This window comes from Stigmatopora argus, chromosome 15 (assembly GCF_051989625.1).
Source record: "Stigmatopora argus isolate UIUO_Sarg chromosome 15, RoL_Sarg_1.0, whole genome shotgun sequence".
In the NCBI taxonomy this organism is placed as follows: domain Eukaryota; kingdom Metazoa; phylum Chordata; class Actinopteri; order Syngnathiformes; family Syngnathidae; genus Stigmatopora; species Stigmatopora argus.
Genome location: NC_135401.1, coordinates 4,838,385 through 4,864,742, shown reverse-complemented (window position 1 = coordinate 4,864,742; position 26,358 = coordinate 4,838,385). Strand labels below are relative to the sequence as shown.

At 41.5% G+C, this 26,358-nt stretch overlaps 1 protein-coding gene and 1 long non-coding RNA gene across 3 annotated transcripts in view; one reads left to right on the top strand and one right to left on the bottom strand.

The window, feature by feature from the left end:
• The window catches only part of LOC144089512 (uncharacterized), an 80,924-nt gene that overhangs the window by 38,786 nt on the left and 15,780 nt on the right, over positions 1-26,358 (top strand). The window contains exons 5-6 of the long non-coding RNA XR_013305089.1: positions 17,617-17,684; positions 20,473-20,556. This is a non-coding gene — a long non-coding RNA (uncharacterized LOC144089512). The remainder of the gene's footprint in view (positions 1-17,616; positions 17,685-20,472; positions 20,557-26,358) is intronic.
• On the bottom strand, positions 20,355-25,271 carry kbtbd11 (kelch repeat and BTB (POZ) domain containing 11). 2 transcript variants are annotated; one of them, XM_077620412.1, is made up of 2 exons: positions 24,853-25,271; positions 20,355-23,844 (listed from the first exon to the last, which is right to left on the bottom strand). In XM_077620412.1, the coding sequence occupies exon 2, from the start codon at positions 23,754-23,756 to the stop codon at positions 21,912-21,914; it is 1,845 nt and encodes a 614-aa protein (XP_077476538.1). In that variant the 5' UTR covers positions 23,757-23,844; positions 24,853-25,271; the 3' UTR covers positions 20,355-21,911. The 2 variants fall into 2 exon arrangements, with proteins under 2 accessions (XP_077476538.1, XP_077476539.1); XM_077620413.1 differs by having other exon boundaries at positions 24,944-25,271.

The window sequence follows — 26,358 nt, the reverse complement described above, 5'->3', positions numbered from 1 at the left end:
ATATGCATGAGGGCAGTGGTCCACAACCCGCTGCGTGTCTGTAAGCCATTTGTTACTGCACCGTACAGAAAGAACAATGTGTATCATTTCCACGCTATGGATCATTAAAGTCGGAAAGTTGTTTTGTTTTTGAAAAATGACCATATATCTCAAATATAAAGTAACATTGGCCAGCGCTTCTTTCCACGTGTAGACGTTTGACTCAGTTACATGATACGTATTGCCAGTGGCTCTTGTGAACTAAGCTTTATGAGAGCAAAACAGCGGGCCAATGGCAACGTTGGGATAACCGCTGGAAAGCTGTGCTTCTTGCTGTAGTGACCATCAGTTAATGCATACAGTCGGCTGAAATTCGCTACAAATTTAGCAGGCTCTTTTTAGCAGGATTCCGCACAATGGTGCGTGCATTAGCACAAACCCACATTACTTTAAACTCAGGCATCCGGCAGAAGATATATTTTGGTGAGAGGTGACATTTGGCGACATTATAACTATTTTCTGCTAAACCCGGACGTAACTCTAGAAATTCAGCGGCCCCTTGGCAGAACTGCACAACTTGCAATTCCAGGATCTCACGGAATCTATACGCAGTCAAACTGACATAGAGAAATTGTACTGCCCAAATACTCCAAATATGATCCTCAAATTTTGGTGGCTGTCCTGGTGAAGCTTTTATTAGTGAAAGCCAAGCTTCATATGGAAGTATTTTTGTCCCAGCAACTTTTGGACTAAGGAACATCAAAGACTCATTGCACAATATTTTTTGATTGGTCAAATTACTGTGATGAAATACCAGTAAAGTCCTTTGTCGTCAAGGATCATTTGTCAATCCCTGCAACAATTTTCCACAGTCCTCCCTCCCTCCCACTGTGGGCTTAGTCTTAATAAGAAACTGCTGTAGGGGATATTGGAAGACAAAATTAGGAGGGCAAACAGATAAAAAGGGCAGACTAGCACAATGATAACAACATACTCTATCAGCAATAAAACTAGACAAGAAGACTATTGCACAATCTTTAATCTCCCACTATCTGCTTTCAATCTAAGTATTATTCCCTTTTCTTTTGTGAGTGCAGCTGCTTCCGGACTGTGTGACAGATTCTTTAGGCAGAGGCCTGCTAATGTACAACGGCCAATGTGTATATGGAATCACTAGGTCAAAGATCATCCATTCAGCAAAGGTCAGAGAGGAAGTACTGTTTCACTATGGGCCGGGGGCCGCTGGGATGGGATGAATGCTCTCAGCAGACAGTGCGTAAACAGAATTAGAGAGGCAAGAGACCAGCAGCACAACCAATCTGAAAGATTGGCTTAATTAGATGGTCTAGATCAGGGGTGTTTGGGAGTTACAGTCCGACCCGCAGGTAATTCGGTCTGACGGACACTTTATAGCTGATACATACAGAATAACATGCTTTTATTTATTTATTCCCACATGGGCGCCGTAATTTGGAACCGCAAAATTCCCCCAAAACCCACAGTAAGTCACTCGGAAATGGCCAAAAATCAGCAGAAAGTGACCAATGAACAAGAAGCGTGCCGGGAAATATTTACAGGAAGTACTCTAGTAAGATGAGGAAGTGATGCAAAATAAACTCATTGCCTGCCGTCGCAAACGATAGCTGTCCAGTTCACTTGAACTGGCAATGGATGCCATACGTTTGACGCCCCTGGTTTAAAGGCTCGTTAGCAGGCCTTCTTTTTGTCATGACCCCCTCTTCATCACCGAGCAGCATTCTCGCAGGCCTCTCAGTGCCATCGGATCCCCAGGGAGCTGCTGCGGATGGAGGTGATTTACTGGCGGCCCCTCTGTTTGTTTTCCCTACCCCTGCTGTTGGTCCAGTTAAGCACCCTGCTTACCTACTTTTTTCTGCAAAAGGGCGGGGGTTGTCTTTTGCACGCATGCATAAACGGTATACATTTCACGTGAGTTTCACTAGGCAATGACAGAGCATATGTGACCCGTTGCAATAAATGTGTCACGCCAAAGTGGGGATTGAGTTTTATTTGAACTGCCTGTTATCATAGCAGATCCTCAGAGTGCACGTCAAATTTGATTTGGCTGACACAACCCTCTCAGGGCCCTTTTACAAGGTGACGTTCCGACCGAATCAACAGAAAATGACCATTTATAGTGAGGGAGCTCAATATGTGGATCGAGATCTACCTATTGGCAAGGTAGTATTGGTTGATCACAGTAAGATTTAAAACAATCTGTTGGTTTTCTTTGAACAACGTCTCATTTGTACCACGACATTGGAAAATGCCCTGTGCAGTACTTGCATCATAGAACATGCCATATTTTAGTTTTATTTGTTTTATAACTTTTTGAAAATATGCATTTATCATTATCTTTTTAACAATCATCAGGCTCTCAGACTCTTCTTATGTGTGGAGCTCACAGCCATGCCTAATGTAAACGAGCTCTGACAGCTGCTCCTTAAGTTATACATTGATCTTGGACACTTCAAACTTGCCGCAATTATGCTTCAGTCTGACCACTTTGCTGGTGTTGAGTCATCTCAGCTTTCCCCCTTGAACACTGTCTGTATCTTCCACCAGTGTGCTAACGCAAATACACGCACATACAAGCACAATGCTATATAAATAAAATTTAGTTGAACATTATAGTTTTGCAGCATCAACATTGTCGTTGCAGGAATCCTCAATATATCTCTTAATGAATAAATGGGTAGAATAGATCCTTTTGACTTGGTTATTTCTTTAGTATATCAACATACATAACAGCAATGTTCTTGAATTGAAATCAAAGAGCAAGTCATCAGTCGCTTTGACTCCCAGACGGCAGGCAACTCGTTTATATGGGCCAACGATGGTCAAACTGCTGCCATAGAGTGCTCAGAGGACCTCCTATTACTGATGCATGAGTTACTTCTAAAGGAACACTTTAAAATAACGGCAAACATGAGAACCTTTGCCCTGCTCAGTGGAGTGAACTCAATAGCATTGCACTGAAGCGTGATGTAAACTTGTCTTTTCTGGAGGAGGGCTGGATGGGACACAGGAAGTGGAAGTCGGCCGCAACCCCGAGTCAGCTGTCAGTAAACGTCACAACATGCCCACACTAAACATGCCTGCATTTAAAGATACTATACAAGTCCAAAGGTTTTGCTATTGAATGTTACGCAAACGTACTGCATGAACGTAGCTCACTAATAATCTCAATTGAATACATATGTTGAACCCATCTCCATATGCCCATTACATTATCCATTCATTCACAAAGGTTGTAGGGGTGCTGGAGCCTGTCCTAGCCAACCGTGGACAGTGAGTAAAGATTGGCAAAGTCCGAAAGGAATCCCAACTGTCTTTCACCCATCTGATGTTGCTAAAAATGTTCTGGGGGACACAAGGGGGACTGACTATCTGCTGTCTCAGCACTTTCATTTCATTCCTCTTGCATCTTTCTGCTTCGCTGATGCTACTCCACTTGATGAGGCCATGTTTTGAAGTATAGGCTCCTTGATGGAAACGAAGGTGATTAGAGGGCAGGAGAAGAGGAAGTGAAAAGGGAATATGATGAGCCAGTCAATCCTTCTTGTGTCTAACGGCTAAAAAAGGATTCAGATGGGACAAAAGCAAGAGACGAAGCACTGGTGTCGGATAGTAAAAATCCTTGCGGAGGAGAAAAAGATGACAAGACTAAAGCTTTTGTGGAATCAACTTTGAAATGGTATGGAAAAGGAGATGCTAAAAGTGGGGGCGATCTGTATCCTAAATATGAAAAAGTCCAGGTTGTTGTAGGATTCTTTGCCTTATTGATGAGCCTGTCAGGCCAACTTTTTGTCAGCTTGTGGGTGAAGATTCCAAGAGGATAGCAAAAGAAGGATTTTTTATGTGAAAAGATGGGTTCAACACAGGTTTACACAATGTGAAAGTAGTTTCCTGAAGATGATCCAAAGAAAGGAAATCCAGCTGCTGCTGCTACTACTATCTAAACAAGCACATATGTATGTTTTGGACATTGTGTTGGATCAATTGTTTCTTTGAATTAATTTGAAGGATTTGTTAGTAGGAACGGACTCGTCATCCGTCTAATTGTTTTCTCATCTGTGTTTGGTTGAGCCAAGATGGCCGTGGTGGACATGGTGACAACTGAGTCATCCCGTCTGCCAGTTGGCTAATCCTCCATTGCCAAGAGAAGCAGCAGTCCGTCAGTCTGCCTGTCTCTTTTAAACATGACCATGATTATTTTCTCTGGGGACAATCTACTTGTGTGGTTTTCATAAACCCACCATCTGACCTATATTTAGTTGTTGTTCTTGTTTTCTTCTTTTTTTTGCCCGATTTCAAATAAAAACCCTCCAGTTTACTCTTATCCCTTCTTTTCGGTTGATATTTAGGTCACAAGGTACAAAAGTTCAACTCAATTTCTAACAGTTTTTTTTCCGGCATCAAAATGAGGTCAAATAGATTCCATCGCAAAAATGTGGTCGCAAAAAATTCAGTGGCGACAATTTTTGTATCCAGAATTAGGAATTAGGATGCTGAAATGTTAGAAATTCCAAGTTTACTCCCCTTGACGTAAACATTTTTCCAGGAGCTAACTCTCTACTTGCTGTTCACCTGATAGTACATATATTTGAATGTACATATACAAATACATATATGTATATGCATATATACTCATACATATACTTGAAATGTATTACTCAGTGCTTCAGTTTTCTGGGAGAGGATTTTTAACCCCATATTGAGCAATGTAATGTTTTTTTCCCTGATAAAAACAGATACATCATATAAATATCATACCAATTTATTTATATTTGATTTTTTTAGGCTTCTGTTCTGAAGCACCATGCTCAATTTTAAACACTTTTAATAATGGACTAACAACATGACCTTCTCCTTGACTGATGATAGCTGATCCGAGCGTAAGGGTCGTCCGCAGGTGTCACAGTCTGCTTGAGTGCTTGCGTATGTTCAAATGTTAAAGGTGATATTTAATATAGTGGCGGCATTATTACATTATACTTTACCAAAGTGCACAAGTAGTAATTAAAGTCACTGAAGCAGAGGGAAGAAATGAGGAACACAAACCAGATGAGCAGTGGGTTTAAAAAAGAGGGGAAGAAGACAAGATGAGAGCAAAGGATTTAAATATAGATAGCTGAGGAGACAAAGAAGAGTGGAAAGGAGGTTTAGAAAAAAAACGACTGAGCGAAGAAGCCGTCTTGCCAGCGATTCCGTGACCTAGATTCTCTGCCTCTCTTCTCCCCAGATCCCACTCTCATGAATGTTTGATTATGCCTCCAACAATAGCTGTATTTACACTTTTTAAATCACCACTCATCTGCAGGGATCGAAGCTATTCAGCGTGGCAGGAAAGAATTGATTTGAGAGTACGACTCAGGTGAGTCGCTTTTAGAAAGGAACAAACTGGCCTTCCTTCGTACGCGCATTGAGCATTCTAAGCGTGTAGCCCTCGCTTCTCTGGCATGCTAACTCTGGCTCTGGCAGATGCTCTACATCCCCAACCTTGGCTGGGCACATCTTGGAGCATCATCCGTCACCATAGTCACAGATAAACCTCTGTCTGTGTTGCCATGGTAACCATTCGGGGAAGTTAAGCCCGCCACGGCCACAAGAAGCGCGATACAGTGGAGGTGTAGACATAAAATAACAAAATGGTGTGGAGATTAAAAACAGTGCACTTATCGCATCAATCGACAAGTCGTGCTAGGAAAGCACACTCATGATTTTCACCGCATCTTAGCCTCGTTCTCCTCGTTGGGCATATGTGCATGACGCGTAAACATTAACATGGGGGCACACACATCCGTTAATCCCATTCCAGTAACCAGAGAGAATTGGTTCAGCATCGGTAATCTCCAAAAAGCCCAGTTTTTGGAAGCTTTTTGATAGCCTGCTCCAAGTAGAGCAGCTAGTTAAAGCTAACAGCATACAAAATTCAACATGACATACAGAGTAACAGATGTGGCATTTAATTTTAATGCAGTCCCTAATTTATCAATTAACAGGATTTCAATACTCTGTGCATCATTATGACAATGCATATGACACACATTCAATTCATTTAAACTCAATTCATTTAAATTCAATGCATATACATCCCTCAAATATACCTACCAAATTCTATTCAGATGCCTCTAGGAATAATGGCAAAGTATAAATTTTAGTTAGTGTCCTCTAGGAGGAAAAAAAGTCAAAAAGACATTTAATGACCTTTTGAGGCTACCCTCAGGTGGTCTAAAAATCCGATCGGAATATTAAAATACAAATTGGCCCTCAGCGTGACTGAGCTAATAACGTGGACCCGAAACCAATTTGGTTGTAATTCAAGGGAGCCCTGTAGGACATGAGTAGATTGAATTGACCTGGCATCATATCGAGGCAGGCATTTTTTTCCCCTGAAGAAAACAATCTAGCACCCACAGAAACTGGAAGCAAACAGCCATATCAAATGCTACGAAATGAAGAGAATGGACTGATTTGAACAACAATCGACTTTATATCAAAAATGCATTCCATTCCTTCCGATGGCAGTTTTCACTCACCATATAACTTACAAAAAGAATCTTTTCACAGTGCTCGAAAACTATTATCGGTCCAACATATTTGTATTCTAACGACACAATTTCCACTATTTCTTATGTCTCGGTACTTTTGCCTACATTTCTTTCTTTTTTTCCTCTTAAACCAGTATTTCGGCCCCCACCCATCCACTTCCACTCTGATGGAGACCTTGTCCCCTCATGACCATAGTCTGACTCGCTCCATAGACCAAATCATTTAGACTACCACAGTTGCCATGGTAGCCATGTCTGGGTTTGTGTGTACATACTGCAAGGGGATTGGTTGCCAGGGGCTAGCTTCTTTCCAATCAAATGGGTTACCAGGGTGTTCAAGGGGGCCCTTTCATTGACAGGAGCAGAAACCAGAGGGGAGAGTGAGGGAGAAGGGGCGCCACCTGTCGAGCAAGGCTATTAACATCTTGTGTTCTGGCTTGAATGGCGTAGACCCCAGGGAAACCATTTTTTTTCATGGATCAATTTGGTAATTCAACTTACCAAAGCAGTCAAAAAGTTCCGACAAGATGAGCTCCAAGGCATCCAGCCTTCACGCATGCCAACGGTTAAATGTAAAATAGCTACGTATAGAGTCAAGCAGTGGACCAGGGACTGTCGCTGAGCCAAGTGTCTCATCTGTCATTGTCAGGAGACCAAACTATTCCATTTCAGGGTTAATTATGTTGTCATTCGTCTCTAGCGAAACCTGCAACCACATTAACCTTCCGTATATTTGCTGTGAAGGAACACTTCACCACAACAGTCTCTGACCCTAAACAAGAACTACTAATAGGTACCCATTTTAATGTCCTTTGCTATCGGATTTGTTTAGTGTTCTTAATGGTATATTGCTTTACATGATACTGTATGTGACTATAAAACCTGATGATGATAGCGATGAGGCAGGTCTTTGTCACGCATCAAGTTTGTAGAGAGTGGCTTAGTTATTATTTTAAAACATGCCTTAGGCATAAAAAGATCTACTTTCCAAGCTGATGGCCTCAAATCTCTTGTTTTGCTTCTCACATTAGAATATTGTAAGTGTTTTTAAAAAAAAACTACCAAAGAACATGCCCTATTGGTCCAAAGATTTTTTTAAATGAAAAAAGTGTTTTTTTAAGCTTGTCATTGCTTATCTTGCTCAGAAACCCTCCCTGATTTTATTACAAACACTTGAATGCGAACTTCACCTCTCGCCTTGCCGACTCCCATCGCATAATATAATTATATTTCAGATAGAGTTGGATAAGGGAGGGCTGTGAAATAAATCAACAACATAACCGAAAAGAATTGAAAGTCGATAAGGTCCAAAAGAGCTGATTCGTTGTCACGGTGCCATATATTGACTAATCACATAAGTGATCTAACAGCTGAAGTTCAGGTGTCAAATGACTTTTCAACACATACATATGGTATGACTCGTATACCTGAGCCAATACTAACGTAATGAAATCCTCCACACTTTGGTGGGTGCAATGGATCCTTTTAATCTGTGACCCATAAGACCCCCTCATTGCATGGTTTGACATAAATGTACTACGTTGATTGGTTAATGATATTTTTTTTTTAAAATATAGACGTACTTCTTTATTTTGATAGGGAACCTGAATCTAGCTTTAAAGTTCCACTTTCACTGATTCCTGTCAAAGAGTCTTCAAAAATATACAATCACAACTCACAACACGTCAGTAACTATTGAAATTTACAAAAAATATTTTGCCAGTAGCTTTCCTAAAAATCTGGATATGTATGCCTCAATTAAAATGGGTGTAGTTAGACGAGTTCTTATTGGTTTTATCATGGAATACAACATTTGAGGTTCATCATCAGTAAGAGTTTACTGTTTATAACATAGCGGTGCAGAAGCTAGCCACAAAACCAGGAATGAGACGCATCGCGTAAGCGGTTGGAACCCAGGCATAAAAAGCGACGGGATGGCTAATAAAGCTCAAGTAAACCGAGGAAAGGGAGAGCGGACGCCACCCAAACAGCAAACACGTGCGCCAGCGCAACTGGTGGCGGCGGATCCTACGGTCATAGGTGGAATGCGAGCCTGCGTGGTTACCGCAACAGTGGTCGGGAGTCGAGCGGACTAACCGCTCGGCCTCCCACACTTTCCACCAAATTTACGGGCAGTGGGTCACCTTTATTAGACGTAGTTCAGCATAGTGTGAGCTGATATCTGTCACGCAACTCAAAGCATCAGTGAATAAAAGTATTTGGGGAGTTTTATTTTGAAGAGATTTGCCAAGAATGACCTACTCAATTAGAAGGTGGCAGACTCCTGAGAATCCTCAGAATCCAGTCAAGATTTTTGGTGGATTTAACCAGTGGCGCTCCGTGCATTTCCTAGTGACGCCTTCAGCAAAAACAATTTCATGGCTATAAAACCTCTACTGCAGCTACAGGTGCGACACAAAAAATAATCAATAATAACCTCATACAATTGAAATATTATTTAGCATATAGCCATATTTTACTCACCAAAAATCCTTTTTAACTGTACACAATATCCATCCTCCTTTCTTTCTTCCTTCTTTTCTATCGCCATCGAAGCTAATGCTGAAAGTCGAGCCTGTCCTGTCGTATTTCTGGCATAGTCTGTCTTAAAAATGGCTTTAAATCAACACAACAATATATTTGCTTGTGCAGCTCGCTCCAGATACAGTGTGGTAGCTCTGGCTAATCACTAGCCAATCGTAGTTGGTGAAAGCGATGACACATCCCTACGCCTACGAGAAGGCAATGACGGGCTAACAGACAATTTGGAATTATGTATTCATGGACAAAAATATAATTAACATCAGTCTGTGATTCAGATATTTCTTAGGCCAGCAGAGAAGAAGACTGGATTTAACCTCAGAAACGACGTCACCTTAACGATAATGTCATGTTTAAAAGCGTTGGTCAGGGAGACATTTCAACATGAACAGTCAGGATGTAGAGGTCAATGTGGTTGTGCGCATGGTTAGCAACTACCATTTCCCTGAGCTGCAATTAATGTTTGCTTTTTATAAATGGACATCATGATATTTCCCATGCAAGATCTTCCAGTTTCCTTTTTTACACAACTGCCCTGATGTGAAACCTGATGGGCAAGCTGCAATCCAACTGTAGTCTAGTCGGGTGACAGCAAATGAACATTCGTTCATTCCCTCCCAACCCTCCCGCTGTGTTTTGATATTTGTACACCCAGAGATCATCTAAGTCACCCTTTTGCCCTCTCCGTGGACCGTAACACCCAAACTCGGCTCCATTCCACATGTTGACCGACGCTAAGGGTGTGGCGTGTCTCTGGAGGACGATACAGCAAACGTGTGTCTTTAGGCAAGAATTTGCCTGACACGTTATTTTTCTTTCTGAGCCAGGAAACAGCTGCAGTGCAAATCATTATTAAAGATTAGTTTTCATGAACTGATATGATCAAAACTATGTTCATCTAGAGAGTTCCTGAGCAAAGGATTGGGGTGGGGGCTTGCTTGCTTGCGTGTTCTTCCCAATGTTGTTCCAACTGGATTACAAAATCTAATCTAATTTCAAAGAGTGGAGAAGTAGGTGCCTTGCTTAACGCTGGACTCATGAATGTAAATCTTGTCCCCCAACTTCGTCATTGCAGTAAGCGGAAATCATTTTATTTTTTTATTTTGTGATGAGTATACTCAACATAACAAATTGCCATATTTTCTGCCCTGTGAGGTGCAACTAAAAGACTTCAAATTCCTCACAAGCCAGCAGTGTCCCTTATATATAAAATATGTTAATCATTGGATGAAATATCCTTTAGCACAGCTCCATCTGGTTGATGTATATATTAACTCCTAACTACTACTACAGCTCCACCTATTGAATGTATAACACAATCCCCTACTATTGCATTGTATAATCCGGTGCGCCTTATATATGAAAGATTTTAAGATCATTCATTAACGCTGCACTTTATAGTGCGGAAAATACGGTACTCGAGAATACTTGGAACAAGGGTGTCAAACTCAGGTTGGTTCACGGGCCTCATTAACGTCAACTCAATTTCATGTGGGCCGGACCATTTTAGATATAATATTTAGATATTTTTTTTAATCGGATTAAAAGAACTGGATCAAAAGCCCTAAATATTCAGGTTTTTGTATAGATCCAAAACAATGTTGATTTGAGCTTTTTTCTTAGTAAGGGAAAACATCTTTTAACCATTTGTTTCTCATTTCAAAAGGAAACTAATTTTTTTTAAATTATGTTCAATAAAGTGAAAAACAGAAAATATTTTATATATTTATTTTTTGATTTTCCAAAATGCTTTTTGAACTAAAAACACAAAAAGAAAAAAAATGGATGAAAAATTGCAATTATTGATTTAAAAAGGAAAAATCAGGAAATATAATATAGTACATCTATAATCTTCATTTGAATTTGATCCTAAAACAGAAAGTCGGGACTCATGATTTACTTTCTCGGGCCGCACAAAATGTGGCGGCGGGCCATATTTGGCCCCCGGGCCGCCACTTTGACACCTGTGACTTAGAAGTTATAGTTTTGGAGATTCATTTTTTTAAGTGGACTATTGAGTACCAAGTACAGTAGTTGGGCAGTCACTGATTTAAATTCATTGATCAATTAAGAAAATCGCGACTGTCACGTGATCCAGAGTTTTATTTGAAATCAAGTACACGTCATGTAAAACTGGTTGGAGGAAACCTTGTGACTTTTTGTAACCTTTGTGATTCTCTGAAATTCCTCAAATCTAGCATTGAGGCATTCGTAGTGCTCATCGCATAAGAATCTGCGTCTAAGGGGACGTCGTCTCAGGGTACAAACAAGTTGAACTAGAACGGCGTGGACGGCTGCTTTGCATTACTGCATCGCCACGGGCCGATGTGACCGCAATCCTGACTGAGTAACCTGCCTAAGCATTTTTTCCTTGGGGATTTGCTGAGAGAAAAATGATGAGGAGGGCTAGGAAGGGGCAAAAGAAATAAGGGGTGGGGGGGACGGTCGCAAATACTGATCCAGACAAGCTGTTATCACAATGTTGCTTGATGAGCGCATACCAGGTGGCGAGCAATGCAAATGAAAACAAAGGAGACAGAAACTAAGATGAACTGTAATGCAAAACACATGCAAGTCGAGGGAAAAGGTCAGAGGGGGACGGAGTCTTTATGAGCCCGTCATTTTGGGGGGCTTAAGTGTAGCAACATCGCCGCTTTTACAATGGCACTCGTCGGATCCGCCGTGCGGCCTCCAGTGCCTGAGCTAAACTTTTCCATATGTGGGACTAATAAATAATAATAATTCTCGAAAGAATATCTGGCGAAACATCTGTGATTCTTCATTATGCATGCGGCGCCTTACCCACGGGGATGGATAGTTTTGACGTGAAAAGAAGGAGCGGGGGGGCGCAATGAGGGGGGGGAATCCTGGAAGGAAAAGTGTCTTGTCGACAAAAGTGAAATATGTGAGGCTTGGCTCAAAACCAAAGTCTTGGGTGGGGAACTTTATTGTGATAATCTTTGCTTAAGAGTTCCATGCCTCACTCTTTCACTCGTGGGTGGAGGTGGTTTGGGACGCAGATGCCATGCAGGATTGCGGGTTGTAAACACTTGAAGAATGTACCTCAGATATCGTACTTCTGTGTGTGTGTGGCTACATAGAATGAGCATTGCAGGATAGAATGTTCTGGAATATTTGGACTTGAATAGTTTGCCTCAAAGTTGTGCCAGCAGGAATTTGATCTATTCAAGTTTTTTTTTGTATTTGTGGACCCCCATAACTATTTTTTCTGTATTCCTCAATAGTCACATTTTTCGTAATGAATGATCTCACATGTAGGTAAAATTCTTCGTTTCCAAATAGAATCGCAGTTGTGATTGACATTTATGTGATATTACAGTATGCTAGGATGACTACTGTCAAACAATAAATCATAGTAATGTCAACAATATTTCTGCAAGAGAAATGAAAATGAGTTTTCGATTCGCTGAACTTTATTTCACCGCTGTCCTTGTCCACATCATGAGAAGACCTCGTGCTTTGTTTCATTGTTGTCGTACAGCTGGTTCACTTCTCGGCGTGGTTTACGTGCTAGATAAATTTGAGGGAAAGCACTATGTTGTGTATGAATGGAATCAATTGACAATAAGGATTTCGAAACGCCAACGGCCTCCAACCCTTCAGGCAACATTTTCTTTTTGACGCCTGTTTGTGTTGTGTTGTTTATTCTACGTCCATTTTAACAAATTCCATTGATGTACCGTATTTTTACGACTATAAGGCGCACTTAAAAGTCTTAAATTTTCTCCAAAATAGACAGGGTGCCTTATAATCCAGTGTGCTTTATATATGGAAAAAAATTAAAATGTGTCATTCATTGAGGGTGCGCCTTATAATGCGGTGCGCCTTATAGTCGTGAAAATACGGTCAATTTAATTCCAGTGACTTGTTGAATTCACGGAGCCTGTGTACCAAAGAGCAAGTTAAAGACTTTGTCTCGAAAAAAAATAAAACCTGACTGATTGAAAGTATAGAGGCATAGCGGTTAACATAGGTGAGGCTCAGCTCACTGAAACAGCTGTATGTTTGCGTGCATTCCAGATGTAGAATGTCATGCGCAATATTTCAAATCAAAATGGGGAGATAGACTTGGTTTTTCCCAGATGTTTTGGGACTTTTTTAGTTTTTTTGTTTTTATCGGGGAGGCGTCTAGGGGGCATCCTGATCCGATGCCTGAGCCACCTCACCTAACTAGTCGGTAGGTGAGCCATGAAAAAGTGTGTGACAGTGAGGAGTTTTGGCAGAAAATGACCCGATGAAACAGGAGCCTAGTTGTGGCCTCCGTCGTCCATCTGGTGATGTCACTTGTCATTGTGTGTTAAGTGTTTCAGCCCATGTAGTGACCCTGCAGAAGTGAGGGGGCGTGATCCGGCTGTCAGGTGGAAGGTTGATGCATCTCCAGCAAAAGCTCATTTGGGTGAAGGTCAAAGCACTGGGGTATTGTAAAAAAAAAAAGAGAAAAAAGAGGCACTTCTCAAACTGGAGCCACACCCATGCTCAGCGGGAAACCTGAAACCATTCCAAAGCCCGCAGGAAGAAAAGAGTGAAACGCTCAACAAGAATTGCCATGACAGAGGTACGGTTACCTCTCCGTTTAACGTAGCCTTTGGCCTGGATTAGTTTCACACTCTCACTGAGACCCCGAGGTGAAAGGACGAGTGATGAAGAGGAAGATAAATTGACTGGCCCCGCCTTTCTCGCTGCAAAAAAAAAGAGGAGGCAGTAACACACATGTTGCTGAATCCATTGAGACCTACGAGCTCTCTCATTTCTGGTCTTAATTATCTCCGGCGTACTGTAAATCACCAATTGGTGTGTTGCCATGGCAGCCAGCCAGTGTGCCAATGGCAGGAGGATAAATCCCGTATTTCATTCACCTTTAAATAACTTGCTATTTATTTTAGTAGCAGCATTATTAATAGAGGTTCATCGTTTTGAGAGAAAAGAGGAAATATCTGGGCAATAAAATGGTTGATGAATCTCTCTAATGGGTTTTTTTTCCTCTCTGGGTTTTTCTAATGCTGACTCTTTTGCATGTCATTAAACTGTAGAGTGTGTATTTATCTAAAAATATGAATGGCCCAGAAATGTATACTTTGAAAAAAACAACCGCAGAAAAATATGTCTTAAGAGTCTAACAAAAGCTGGAAAAAGGTAACAAAGTACTAATAGAAGGAAATCATTACTGTACTTTTTAATTTTAAAGTCACACCAGACTAATAATACACTATGAAAAGGGGAAAAAATATACATGTCGCATTTGTGGGAGGGCATTTTTAAAAAAATCTTAAATCAAGAAAAAGCATGCATTAAGTAAGAATAGTCAAACTTGGAACAATATAGGAATCTGTTAAAATAAGTTTTTCAGATCTCTATAACCTTAAAAAACAGCCAAACTGCAATTTATAGTCCAGAAAATACGTCTTAGCTCAATAGTTTTCCCTCTCGTGTGTTGTAGTCTTAAATCTGTTAACATTTTTAATGAAATGGTTTCCAAAGTGTGATTTTTTTTTTTACAAGTTCATTTTTTCAAGTCACTAAATACTCTGTAGGAGTAGTGTTTCCCACGTGTCTAAGTTATGGCTTTCAGGCAGTTGGATATGAACTTGTGTTAAATTCCTTTAGACGTGACATCTGCTAACTGGAGGCCAGCTCATAATTATTAACATCCTGTACTGCAAAGAAAGAAACGCTCTCGTAAACTGCATCTGAGAACAAGACAAGAACCAGACACCTAAACAAACGTATGGCATTTTTGTGTTGTTGTTTTTATGACATAACTTAAGATGTTTTGTCTGGAGAAGTCTTCAATATCTTTGGCAGCATTAGCAGTAGTCGGGGCTAAAAAAAACAAAAAAAATAGGCAAGAGAAGGCTGTCTTTGTATGATGGCACGATGGACATTTGGACTGGGAATGGCATTTTAAAAAATGACCCTTTTCTGGATGCCTCAGCAGTAAGTGAGGCCTCTGTAACCACCGGTAATTCAATTGTGCCACATGATTTCTTGGTGAGGAATCCGCAATTGGGCACCAAGTGAAAACAGCGAGGAATCCAGGCCTAATGAGCCAGAGGTGGGACAAGGGGCAGAAATGGCAGAGCCATGACGAAGAACCGAAACAAAGACTGATGGAAATGTGATGCGCAGTGAGCTGAACGGGAAAAAAATGGGACAAGTGAAGGAACAGATGAGTCGAAAATAGAGCCGCCAGAAAGTTGGAACCGCAAAAGCACTTACACAAACTACCTGGGGTAAATCACTACATTTTCAGCCTTGTTTTTATGTGTGTAACATTTTTAGTGAGGGCTCTGAAGAGCCCATCTTGTGGAAAAGATGCTCACTGACAAGCACCAACCGGAGTACCGGGAGAAAACCCACACAGGAAAGTCAGAGCACAGCAGGGATTGAACCCTCGATCTAAGAACTGCGAGGCGGCCAAGCTAACCACTCAACCCCTCTATTAAAAAAATTTAACGCTTAGGAAAAAAATAACTAATGTAGGCTGCCAGTATTTTTTAGGAAGGACTTAAGAAGGGAAATAAGGAAGGAAGAAGGGCGCTGTTTCCATAGCAACCTTTTGTAGACTAAGTGGTCGTCTTTGTTCTTCTCTCTTTTTCCTAATTTTTGGTGAGAATTAGCCTTCCCAACTTGTGTAAAAAAGTAGCAAAAAGGTGGAAATATTTTGTAATGGTTCAAGAGATGAGGATTTCTTGTTATAAAGCAGGGGTGTCAGACTCGTTAGTTCGCGGGCCACGTTAACGTCAACTCGATTTCATGTGGGCCGGACCATTTTAGATATTATATTTAGATTTATTTAAATTGATTAAAAGAACTGGATTAAAATCCCCTGAATATTCAGTTTTTTATAGATCTAAAACAATGTTTATTTTAGCTTTTTGGATATATTTTTAGATTTTTCTAAAATAATTTTTGAACTAAAAACAGAAAAAAATGATGAAAAAATTACAATTATTGATTTAAAAGGGGGAAAATCAGGAAATTTAATATACATCTATACTCTCCATTTTAATTTGATCCTAAAACAGAAAGTCGGCACTCATGATTTACTTTCCCGGGCCACACAAAATGATGCGGCGGGCCAGATTTGGCCCCCGGGCCGCCACTTTGACACATGTGTTATAAAGGATAGACAAACTATAAAACACACACACGAAATAGGTTTAGAACTCAGTCACTTATACAATGAGCACGAGCGTAAAGGGAGAGAGAAAACTGGACAGGCAGCGCCAACTATTCCTGCCCTATATTTCATATTTAATCTGCTCTTGCAGGGGATATTTTGGCCCTGTGCGCTATGTAATCTTGTGGAGGGGCAGATGGCCCTGCCACAGAATCAATCGGATCCCCTGGATTGGGATGGTGGACAAGGCGAGTTCTCCAGGGCCATCGGGCCCAGCCGGGTCAGAGGCTTTGGCTGCTGGACGCGGCAATCGCGGCTGTCATTTAACCCTTTTCTAAACGCTTGATAAAACCTAGAAACTTTCACATCTCTTTATTATATCAGCAGTCGCCCTTGCATGTTGACTTTTAGTTCCTCAGCGATGTCCTTTAGAAATGTCAAACTCCCGGATTCAAGGAATTTCTTCTGGGAAAAAGCCTGTAAACACAAAATTATGGAGTTCACACTCAATGCCATTACACCACATTAGTATGTAAACTTAGTTTAGTGACTTTTGCTAACAGACGAGACATTTGCTAGCTTACTTCCCTCTTCTAGAAATGCTTCATGGTCTATTTTTCTGTTCTGAACTTGTTCAGAACGAGTTTTTATCAAAGCTTTTAGCTTTATGCTATTAAATTGAGTTTTTTTATACCAGCCTAATTTCAAAATGCAAATTCACAGGATAATAACACAATATGGGGCAGTCAAATATGCGATGCAGTTGGCAGTCAAACTCAAATAATCCTATTCAATTTTATCTTCAATTACCAGATATTGTGAGGAAATGCGGGTGGTCTTTTTTGGCCCAAAGGCAGGGTCTGGGGGACAGTTGAATGGATTTGCTGGTCTCCCGGAGGAGAGGAAGGATCATTTCAATGAATGCACAGGACAGTCATGAAAAGAGACTGAAAAGGAATGGAAGGAAATGCCGCATTCAGCTTTCTGTCAAAATGTCTGTGTGTGAGAGAGACCATCACTGGCTTTATTTTACGTTACTGGTTCGTGTGTGTGAGTGATCACAGTTCATCGCAAGAATCCTATTCTATTAATTCATCGCCTGCTATTGATGGGATATCTACTGAGTGGCACTCAATGAGTTAAATGTGATTGAAATTTTTCATCTTTCATCAGCTATTCTATATTCTGTAGATATATAGTCATAGACATCAAGTAATTTACTGGAAATCATACACTGAACTTCATAAAGCTTCTTTTAAAAAATTCTTTAGAAGCTTTGTGCATGTCAACTTGCAGGTTGAAAAATTCCAGTCTAGCTTTTTCATGGTATGCATTTGGAAAAGGTAGACAAAAGATGAATTATATCTTGCATTATTTTTACAGGTGAAAAATGGGAGCATTGGATCAGCAAGACATCTTGAAATAAATCAGACTGGATCGGAATTCAAAAGGTTAGTATTGCTACATCCCTAATAATAAGGAGAAATATAAATATTGTGGACTTCAAAGTCAAAGGTTTCAGCATCTAGTCTTTGCGAAAAAAATGTTTTTTCATTGTACAGCTTTTCTTCACAAAGACCGAAACATATTGAGAAGTGCATAGAATGAACTTGAACACACTTTCCCATATGATGGGGGAAACAGAGAAGTAAAGAATGGGAAAAGGTTGAGTGACTAAACATTTGCTTTGGCTGCGGCAGACTATTCTGTCCGTCCCCTAACGTCCACCCAGAGGAGCCCCTCGTCCTGACCATAAATCTGAATGGAGTGGGAGTTATCATACTTTCCCCCCTGAATCCCCTCCTCAACTAAACCCCACATTCCTCCCAGACACGGCTTCATCCAAACAAAGTAGCCAGTTCCCACCACTAGACATTGGGAAAGACAAATCTTTGTCGTGGAAAAAAAAAAGATATCTTACAAGTTCTTGGCACCATTTACAGTATGTCATTCACAGATCATACAGTACATTAAACACATTTTTTAAAAATCAAATCGGACATATGAACACTTGATGAAACGAGTGGGAATTCAGAGGTTATGGAAACCGTGGCAACACATTCCATTGGTGTCTGCCTCCTCCCTCAGAGTGAGGCTTTTGTGCTTTTTGAAAGGCAAGGGGGGGTTACAGGGTTTCTCCCTCAAGGGTATCGAGAATAATTCCCGCTCCCAAGACAATGACCTCATCCTGACACTTTTTGCTTTGCCTTTGTCTTTGTGAGCCAGAGATGTAAACTTGGCAAATTCTACTTGTGGATGGGTTTAGAACATGGGTGTCAAAAGTACAGTCCGCGGGCCGGAAGTTGCCCTCTAGGAGGGGCGATCTGGCCTGACAGACACTTTACAGTGGTACGTTTGGTCCCCGGACGTTTGGTCCCCAGACGTTTGGTCGATCGGACGTTTGGTTGACCGGACGTTTGGTCCCCGGACGTTTGGTAGAACGGACGTTTGGTAGAACGGACGTTTGGTCACCGGGTTGTTACTGTTGAAACCAGCTCTCAAAATTATAATCATGAGAGAGAGAGAGAGTGAGTTTAATATGTAAATATCTAATATCAAAACCAGAATTTAATGAGTTTGATCGAGTGCGTGCACTTTGTTCGCTTTCTTATCAGCAGTCACATTTGTTCTATCACCCCCTGCAGTCAAAATGGCAGCCACAGAGTTAACAAGGAACCTTAAAATGGCCCAAAACCAACAGTAAGTAACTTGGAAATGCCCCCAAATCCACCAAAAGCAACCGACAAACCCAGAAATTCCCTCAAAATTAATCGTCACCCAAGCAAAATTTACAGGAAGCGATCCATCGTCTCACACCATCAATGGCGGCCAGTAAATTAACTTTTTATCTTTTTTGGGTCAAATTTACTCTGGTCCTGCCCATGACTTTGGCATTAAAAATCACCCCTGACAACCCTGACATAGGAGATGGGCGATGAATACAGGAAGTGTTCTGTCAACAATGGATTATGAGGAATGCTGCAAAGATCCTCAGGAGGGTTGTATATCCCTCTTCGCCGTCTTTGTTTGGCCAAATGATCCGTCCGTGATATTGGCAATTGCCGGCGGCGTAGTGTAAAACACACAAAAAAGACAATCTTGGGTGGGTCGATGGTGGGCTTTTAGCCTTTCGACAGGAAATTCCTTTATAGTCTTTCTGCTGACGAAGGTGTGCTAGTGAGAACTGAGTGAGAAAGAATGTAATGTGGCGAAAAGATGTCTGGGTAATTTGGGGTCCGCTTAGGGCAACATATGCGCAAGGCATTACTGCACAAGCGTGAAGAATCATTTTTGGGATTGTAGGGGCCTTTAAATAATCCCAAATTATCAATATTTTCTTCTTCTTGGCTGCTAACTGTATATTCCTTGTCAGTTGAAATGATTTACTTGCTAGTAAATGTCCAGGCCTAATAGTAAGGGTATTTTTTGTTTAAAAAAAAAAAACTGTTTCTAAAGGTGATTTTTCATTTTTTCAAAAAAAGGTAGACCATGTATAATAAAATAAGCATTGCAGAAAGGCAATTTTTTTTAAGATATATATTTTTTATATCAAAAGCACCATGTTTATATTAAGGCAATTTTTCTTGCAAAAAAATCACTTTGAGGAGAAAAGACATGGCAGACCAAGACTGGAATTACTCAAGTTAAACAACACTGACCTCGCGTGTTTTGTTTGGGATCTTACAAGTACTTTTTGAATTAAACAAAGTTCAAGGATGAAACCTGAAAGTGAAACTGTAAGTGTAAAATATACATTATTATACCTGTTGGCCCCTCCCACACAGGTGTTGAGACCATAGTAAGGGCAAGGTGTGTTGGATGAGGGAGACATGGAAAACAGACTGGATAGGTGTCACCTGGTCTATATATATATATATATATCTATATCATCATAATGTATGATTTGCTTTCATTTTTATAAATAGTCATTTTATACACGGTCTACCATACGAAATAATAATCAAATTTTAAAAATAGAAAAACAGCATTTTGACAAGACTTAGAAGTATGATAATAATAACAAATGGTTTATTGGTGGGTCCAAAATATGACCACTAGGTGGTAGAACTTACCTACTTTTTCCATTGGCTCGTTAAGAAAGAAGCAAATGACAAAAGTCAAACATTTCCAGAAACCAATTTTATTCAACGCATATTGTTTTAACCCTGAAACATTATCCAACGTCTAAAAAGCTCATCCTTTCTAAAAAACCTTTACTTTTTTCACCTGGCATTACAGAACTCATCATCACAGCAGCAGAAGCAAATCCATCACATCCCATCCGAGACAGGAGAATACCACAAAAATAAAAAGGACCACCAGGTAAAGTAATAAATCCACATCCAGTTTGTCCAAGTTACACTTACTGCTTTGAACACATTACAATTATTTTTTAATGTTCAGGAATACACAATCTTCCATATCAAGCTCACATTGTGCTTTTGCAGTAGGAAACCTTTTTTTCTTAAAAAGCCATTTCTCAAAATAACTTAAGTTATGCATGTAGATGATAATACGTATATCATTGAGAGCCAGACAGTATCTTAACAATTAATGACAACAAAGGCCGTCGACAGACTGAGACAATTAACGTGGCATCAGAGTCGATCTTTGAGATAAACGCAGATAAATGGGGCTCTCTAGTTGTTGTTTTTTTCCAGACTATCCAGCTATACATTCCTGAAAAAACTGTTAGCAGCTATCATGGTACTCGGAAAATGTACTTTTAATGAGCCTCACTCAAAATTATTTGTCACTTGTTCGTCTGACTTAACAGATCATTTGTTATCTTTGGCAATGTGGTAAAAATAAGTGTTGTAATATACTTTAGTATGCAAAATGCTAACATAAAGAAATCATTTTTCATGACTGTTCAGGTCCACTTGCTCTCCATTAAGAATATATGCTTTGAACTGCAATGATTTCCACACCTCTGATTTATACACTACAGTCAACTTTAGATATTTGCGGTTTGGCACTTGCTGATTTGCAATCTTGCAAGATTTTCTTTGAGATTTGCTGTTACTGTGCTCGGGCCAAACCAATTTCAAAATGACTTTGGGGCCATCTGGTAGGAACTCAGTATGTTTGTCAAATGTAATCTATTGGTTGTGAGGAGGTCCGTCTGACTTTAACATCAGTTCTGGTTGGTTCGCCGTTCCTCAGAATGTGCTTTATAGTAGCTTTTGCCACTGTTAAAGTGACACTACGAATTGTTAGCGACCGATGACGGTGTTTAGAGGAGAAGACAGCGGGTGGCTATTGTGACCTTGTACTACGCACGTTGTGTAAAATGCCGCTATGTATTGAGTTCAATGATATTCCAGTCATCAATAGTGAAGCCCTACAGCTGTTTCATTTGCATAGACGCCACATCAAGCATTCGTCAGCTCATTTAGCAAACAAAAAAGATCAATAAGTCCACATGGTGTAAATAATCAATGATCCAAAGTGTGGCAAACAACACTAGGCAGAAAGAAGTATACTAACCCACTGTCACTTTCATCATCCAAATTTTACAGCATTCACTCAATACTGAAAGTTCCCTTTTTAAGGCTGGTCTCTGTTATGAACATTAAATTGCCATGCAATACACACATTCAGTTGCAATACAAGTAAGGACACAGCGACACAGGCAGTTGACACAGTGGAGAGGGCGAAAATTGGCGCCGCGTTTTCTAGCTCCGTAACGACACGTCGCACCCGGGCGGAACTTTCTCTGGCTTTTCGGGCAAAGTGAGCACGAAAGGGAAGAGAACGCCTTTGGCGTCCAGTGGCGCCTTCAGCGGTTCCTCTGTAAAGAAGGCCTTGTCGTCTTCCACCACGAACTGAAGAGTCTGGCTTCGGTTGACGCAGTAGATGCGGTCGCCCACCACGGCGCACCGGAACGGCAGGGAACTGGCGAGCCTCTGTGAGGCGCAATCGTGCCACATCTTCACGATGCTGTTGTACTTGAACACGTCGATCCCCTGTTCACGGGTCACGTCGAAGCGATAGATGAAGCTCTTCAGCGCCACCATGTCCGTCGACTTCTTCCTACTGTTGTTGTACGGGCACTCTTGCCACTCGTCCCTCTTGGTGTCGTACTTGAGCAGGCGGTAGAAAAGCGAACCGCCGGACACGTAAAGCTCGCCGTTGCAGGTCGTGGCCTCGTGAGCCACGGCGAAGGCGCCCTTGGGCAAAGGAGCCACCGCCGTCCAGCGGTCCACGCGAGGGTCGTACCTCTCCACGGTGAACAAACACTCCCCTCCGATGGCGTACAGGTAGCCGTCCATGGAGACCAGCTTCAGCTGGGCGCGAGCCTGAGTCATGGGTCGGACTTCTCCCCAACGGTTCGTCTTGGGGTTGTAACAGAACACCTTGTCCGACACCCTTCCCTTATCCCCGTAGCCTTTTATACCGCCCGCCACAAACAGGTAGTTGTACATAGCGCAGATTCCGCAGCCTTTGGTGTTGACGTCCTCGGGCATGGCCGTCAAAACCGTCCAGTCGTTGGCCGCTCGGCCGAAAGAATAGATGTTGCGATTGTCCTCCAGCGACCCCACGGACGAGGGGCTCTGAGGACGGCTCCCCGCACGACTCGGCGGTCGGCTCCCGACGCGCTCGAACACGTCGCTGACCTCGGCGGCCATGAGGGTCTTCCTCCCGTCCATTCTCTTCTTCAGGACTAGGTCGCGCTCGGACCCGGTCAGGCGCCCGTACACGCTAGGGTCCTTGAGGATCTGCAGGAAGTTGTCGCTCATGAAGCCGTAGGCGGTTTCTTTCAGTTCGCTCAGTCGTTGCTTTTTGGCGATGGTCAGAACCTCGTAGCAGTTCGCCGCGGTGATTTGTTCGGTCATGCGGTCCATGGCCGCTTGGACGGCGCAAGGGATCTGGAGGATTTTGGCCCCCGTGATGACATCCACAACATTGTCTTTAGAAACACTCATCTGGGACGTGTAAATATAGTCGATTAGGGTAGAGAGAGTCTTGTAGGTGATACCCTTCACTTTCAGGACGTTTCGGGAGAGTCGAGCTTTGAAGTAGTCGCTCCTTTCCGCCAGGACCGACTTGTGAGCGTCGATCGTCCGACCGCCCACTTCAATGACTAAATCCGGCTCACCTCTATCAGTCGACGAATCGACCGCGCCGCCCTCAGGGTCCGATTGAGCCGTTCCTGATTTCAATTGGGCAAAGCCCGACTCTTTCGCCCTGGCGCCATTGGGGATTTGACCACTGGCGCAATTTGATCGCGGAACACAAGAATCAATGTTGAGATGAAGCTTATTCGCGCTCGCCACGCACGAGCCGTTCTCTTTTTGACAATCGTTACGGCCATCTTCGGTTATCAGTCTTCCATCCAGTAGATATTCTTTCTCAAACACTGTCGGGATCTTTAAGACTGGGTCTTCCCCAAGTAACTCCCGGACCGAACCGGGATGTAAATCCTCGGGCCTGTCGGTGCTCGCCACGAAGTTGGCAGCACGGAGGACGACATTGGCCTCGACTGTGGCGAGTCCACCTGGTCCTTGGCCCTCAGTCATCCTGACGTACTCACTTGTAATGGTAATGGTCCTTAGCGATCATGCTGTGGGTGGACAAACCTCTCCGCCTTGTGTGTCTTTATGCCACCTACGTGGAAGGAAAGGAACATGATTCATTATAGTGCAATTGCTACTGGGCATTATTTCTCCTATAGGGAAATGAAACCTCTTGGGCATGACTATCAAATATTTGTTTAGCAGAGAAATATGGGAAAGTGTTAAAGACTGTGATACCTAGAATACATTTAGTGGTCTCACTAGAAAGTGATAGTGACTCAGAAAATTAATAAAACATAATTATAAATGGCAGATCTGTAGAAAAACCCAGCTAGGTGCATTTTGGGTACTATAGCTTCCCCTTCCTCATTACACTATGAGTAATAGTTCTTGTCTACATGCCTGCACTTGTTTTGTCGATGTCATGAAAAAGGATGGCAAATTATTTACGCTAAAATAATGTCTTAACAGTTTAAAATATTTATTAAATATTATTAAACATTTATTTATAGTATTGCACTATAGTAGTGTTGATTTATTATACTAGGTATGCTGCAAAATTAGAGTTAGAGACTTAAAATGGATTGTTTTTAATCAGTTTTATACCCGTGTCACTTTTGTGCAACAATTTAATGTCTGGTAGTAGTACTACATAGCTATTAGAAACTTGAAGGAATATTTTTGTTGCATTCATTTAATGATGAATAATGTGTCACGTGTATTGTATTTTTTAACATCAAACAATTAAAAAAATACATATTATATTGTGGTATATAATATCGTGATTGAGGATTTTCCCCCAAATCGCCCAGCACTAACTGAAGCATAGTTCTGCTGAATTTTGCCATTTGGAACTGGTCTTGCTGGTGCAGAAACCAGCACAAATATACTGGATTTGCTTCCATTGAGGAATTATAATCAAAACACATACAAACAGTATGCATTTTTCTGAATATTGCATTAAACATATCTATTTTATACCATGCACATGCAATAAAATCACCCTGGCTGCCCAAGATGAAACATTTGGTGCGCATGCGTAAAGCTAAATCGCTCCTTAAAATGCCAAGAAAAAGGGCGTGCAACAGTAATAACCTACCATTATTCTCTTCTTCATCTGGACATTGAAACCATGAGAAAAAACGAGATCCGCTCGCGTGACTGAAACCTTGGAAGAATTCTAAACCTACCTGAGATTATTAAAAGGCTCGGAAGGCAGGGATCCCTCCTTTAACAAATCTCCGTTACGTAAACCCCCCAACAGTAGTCACCCGGGATGATTTAATTTCATCCACGTTTCTATACTCCTCGTAAACCAGACGATCCTATCTATGGTCTTCGTCTCGTCTCGGAGCTCCAAATCCGCCTGCAGTCAGCTGCGCCGACGGAATAGGAGCGCCCCCAGCCTGGGTGACGCGCTGACGGAACAGGAGCCCCCCCACCCCGGGTGACGCGCCTTCGCGTGACCGTGTCCCCACGCTGGATGTGTATGCACCATTGACAGCATGACAGGTCAGGGACGTCTTCTGAGTTTTTTTTTCCTCCCCACCTTTTTCTTTTCCACGGTCCCCCTTTTTTTGCTGACTAGCCACGCCCCTTCAGATTTAACCCTCGACTGTTCGACTCCAACAAGATGTCATTCCATCACGCTTTAATCTGTAAAACTACTTGAGTACTGTAACTGAGTACAGTGGTTTTATTGCTCATAATGCTAACTCAACATGGTTGCAATCCATCAGGATTTCACTATCAAGAGGAAGTATTGATTGTCACAAAAAGTTACTTAAAATTGGCCAAGTCTGGGAGTATTTTTTGGGGGTGCGTCGTTTATGGTTTCATTCGGAGGGCCGTTATGTCTGCCAACTCAGAATTCTGACTTTAAAGGCAGAATTATGATATTAAAGTCCAAATTCTGATATTAAAGTCCGAATTTGTGCTCATTTGGAAGGGCCATAATGTCTCCCAACTAGAAATTTTGACTTTAACCCTAGAATGGTAACCCTCTATTTCAGGTGTTACCTTTCACGCTTCTGAAACAGAGGGTTACCATGGTTACCAGGGGAAAAAAATGAGTCCGAAGCAAGACGGTGCAATGAAGGGTACCCATTTTTTTCCTCGGTAACCATGGTAACCCTCTATTTCAGAAGTGTGAAAGGTAACCCCTGAAATAGAGGGTTACCATTCTAGGGTTAAGGCCAGAATTATGAGAGCCTTCATATTTTTCAGAGATTAAAGTTAGTATCCTGACGTTTAAAATAAAATAAAGTACCCAATGGTGCAGTGGTTCTTTCACCTGACTTTGAAATTGTGTTTAATGAATAAATGTCAGAATTGTGAGAATAAAGTCAGAATTTAAGAGAATATTAGTATTTTGTACACACATCCACTCAGAAATCCTTGCATTTGTCTCTCTGTGGCTTGCACATTGTCCAAAGATTTTTTTTAGTTTAACCTCACTAACCAACCACAAGCAAATGAATCCTTGGCAACGTTTTCAAAAAGCGAAACAGATTTGGATATCACGTGTCCTACCAACTGGTCTAGTGATAAATAGATAAATATGTTTGTGAGGGTGTCACACAACCACCAGGCCTCAGATGAGGAG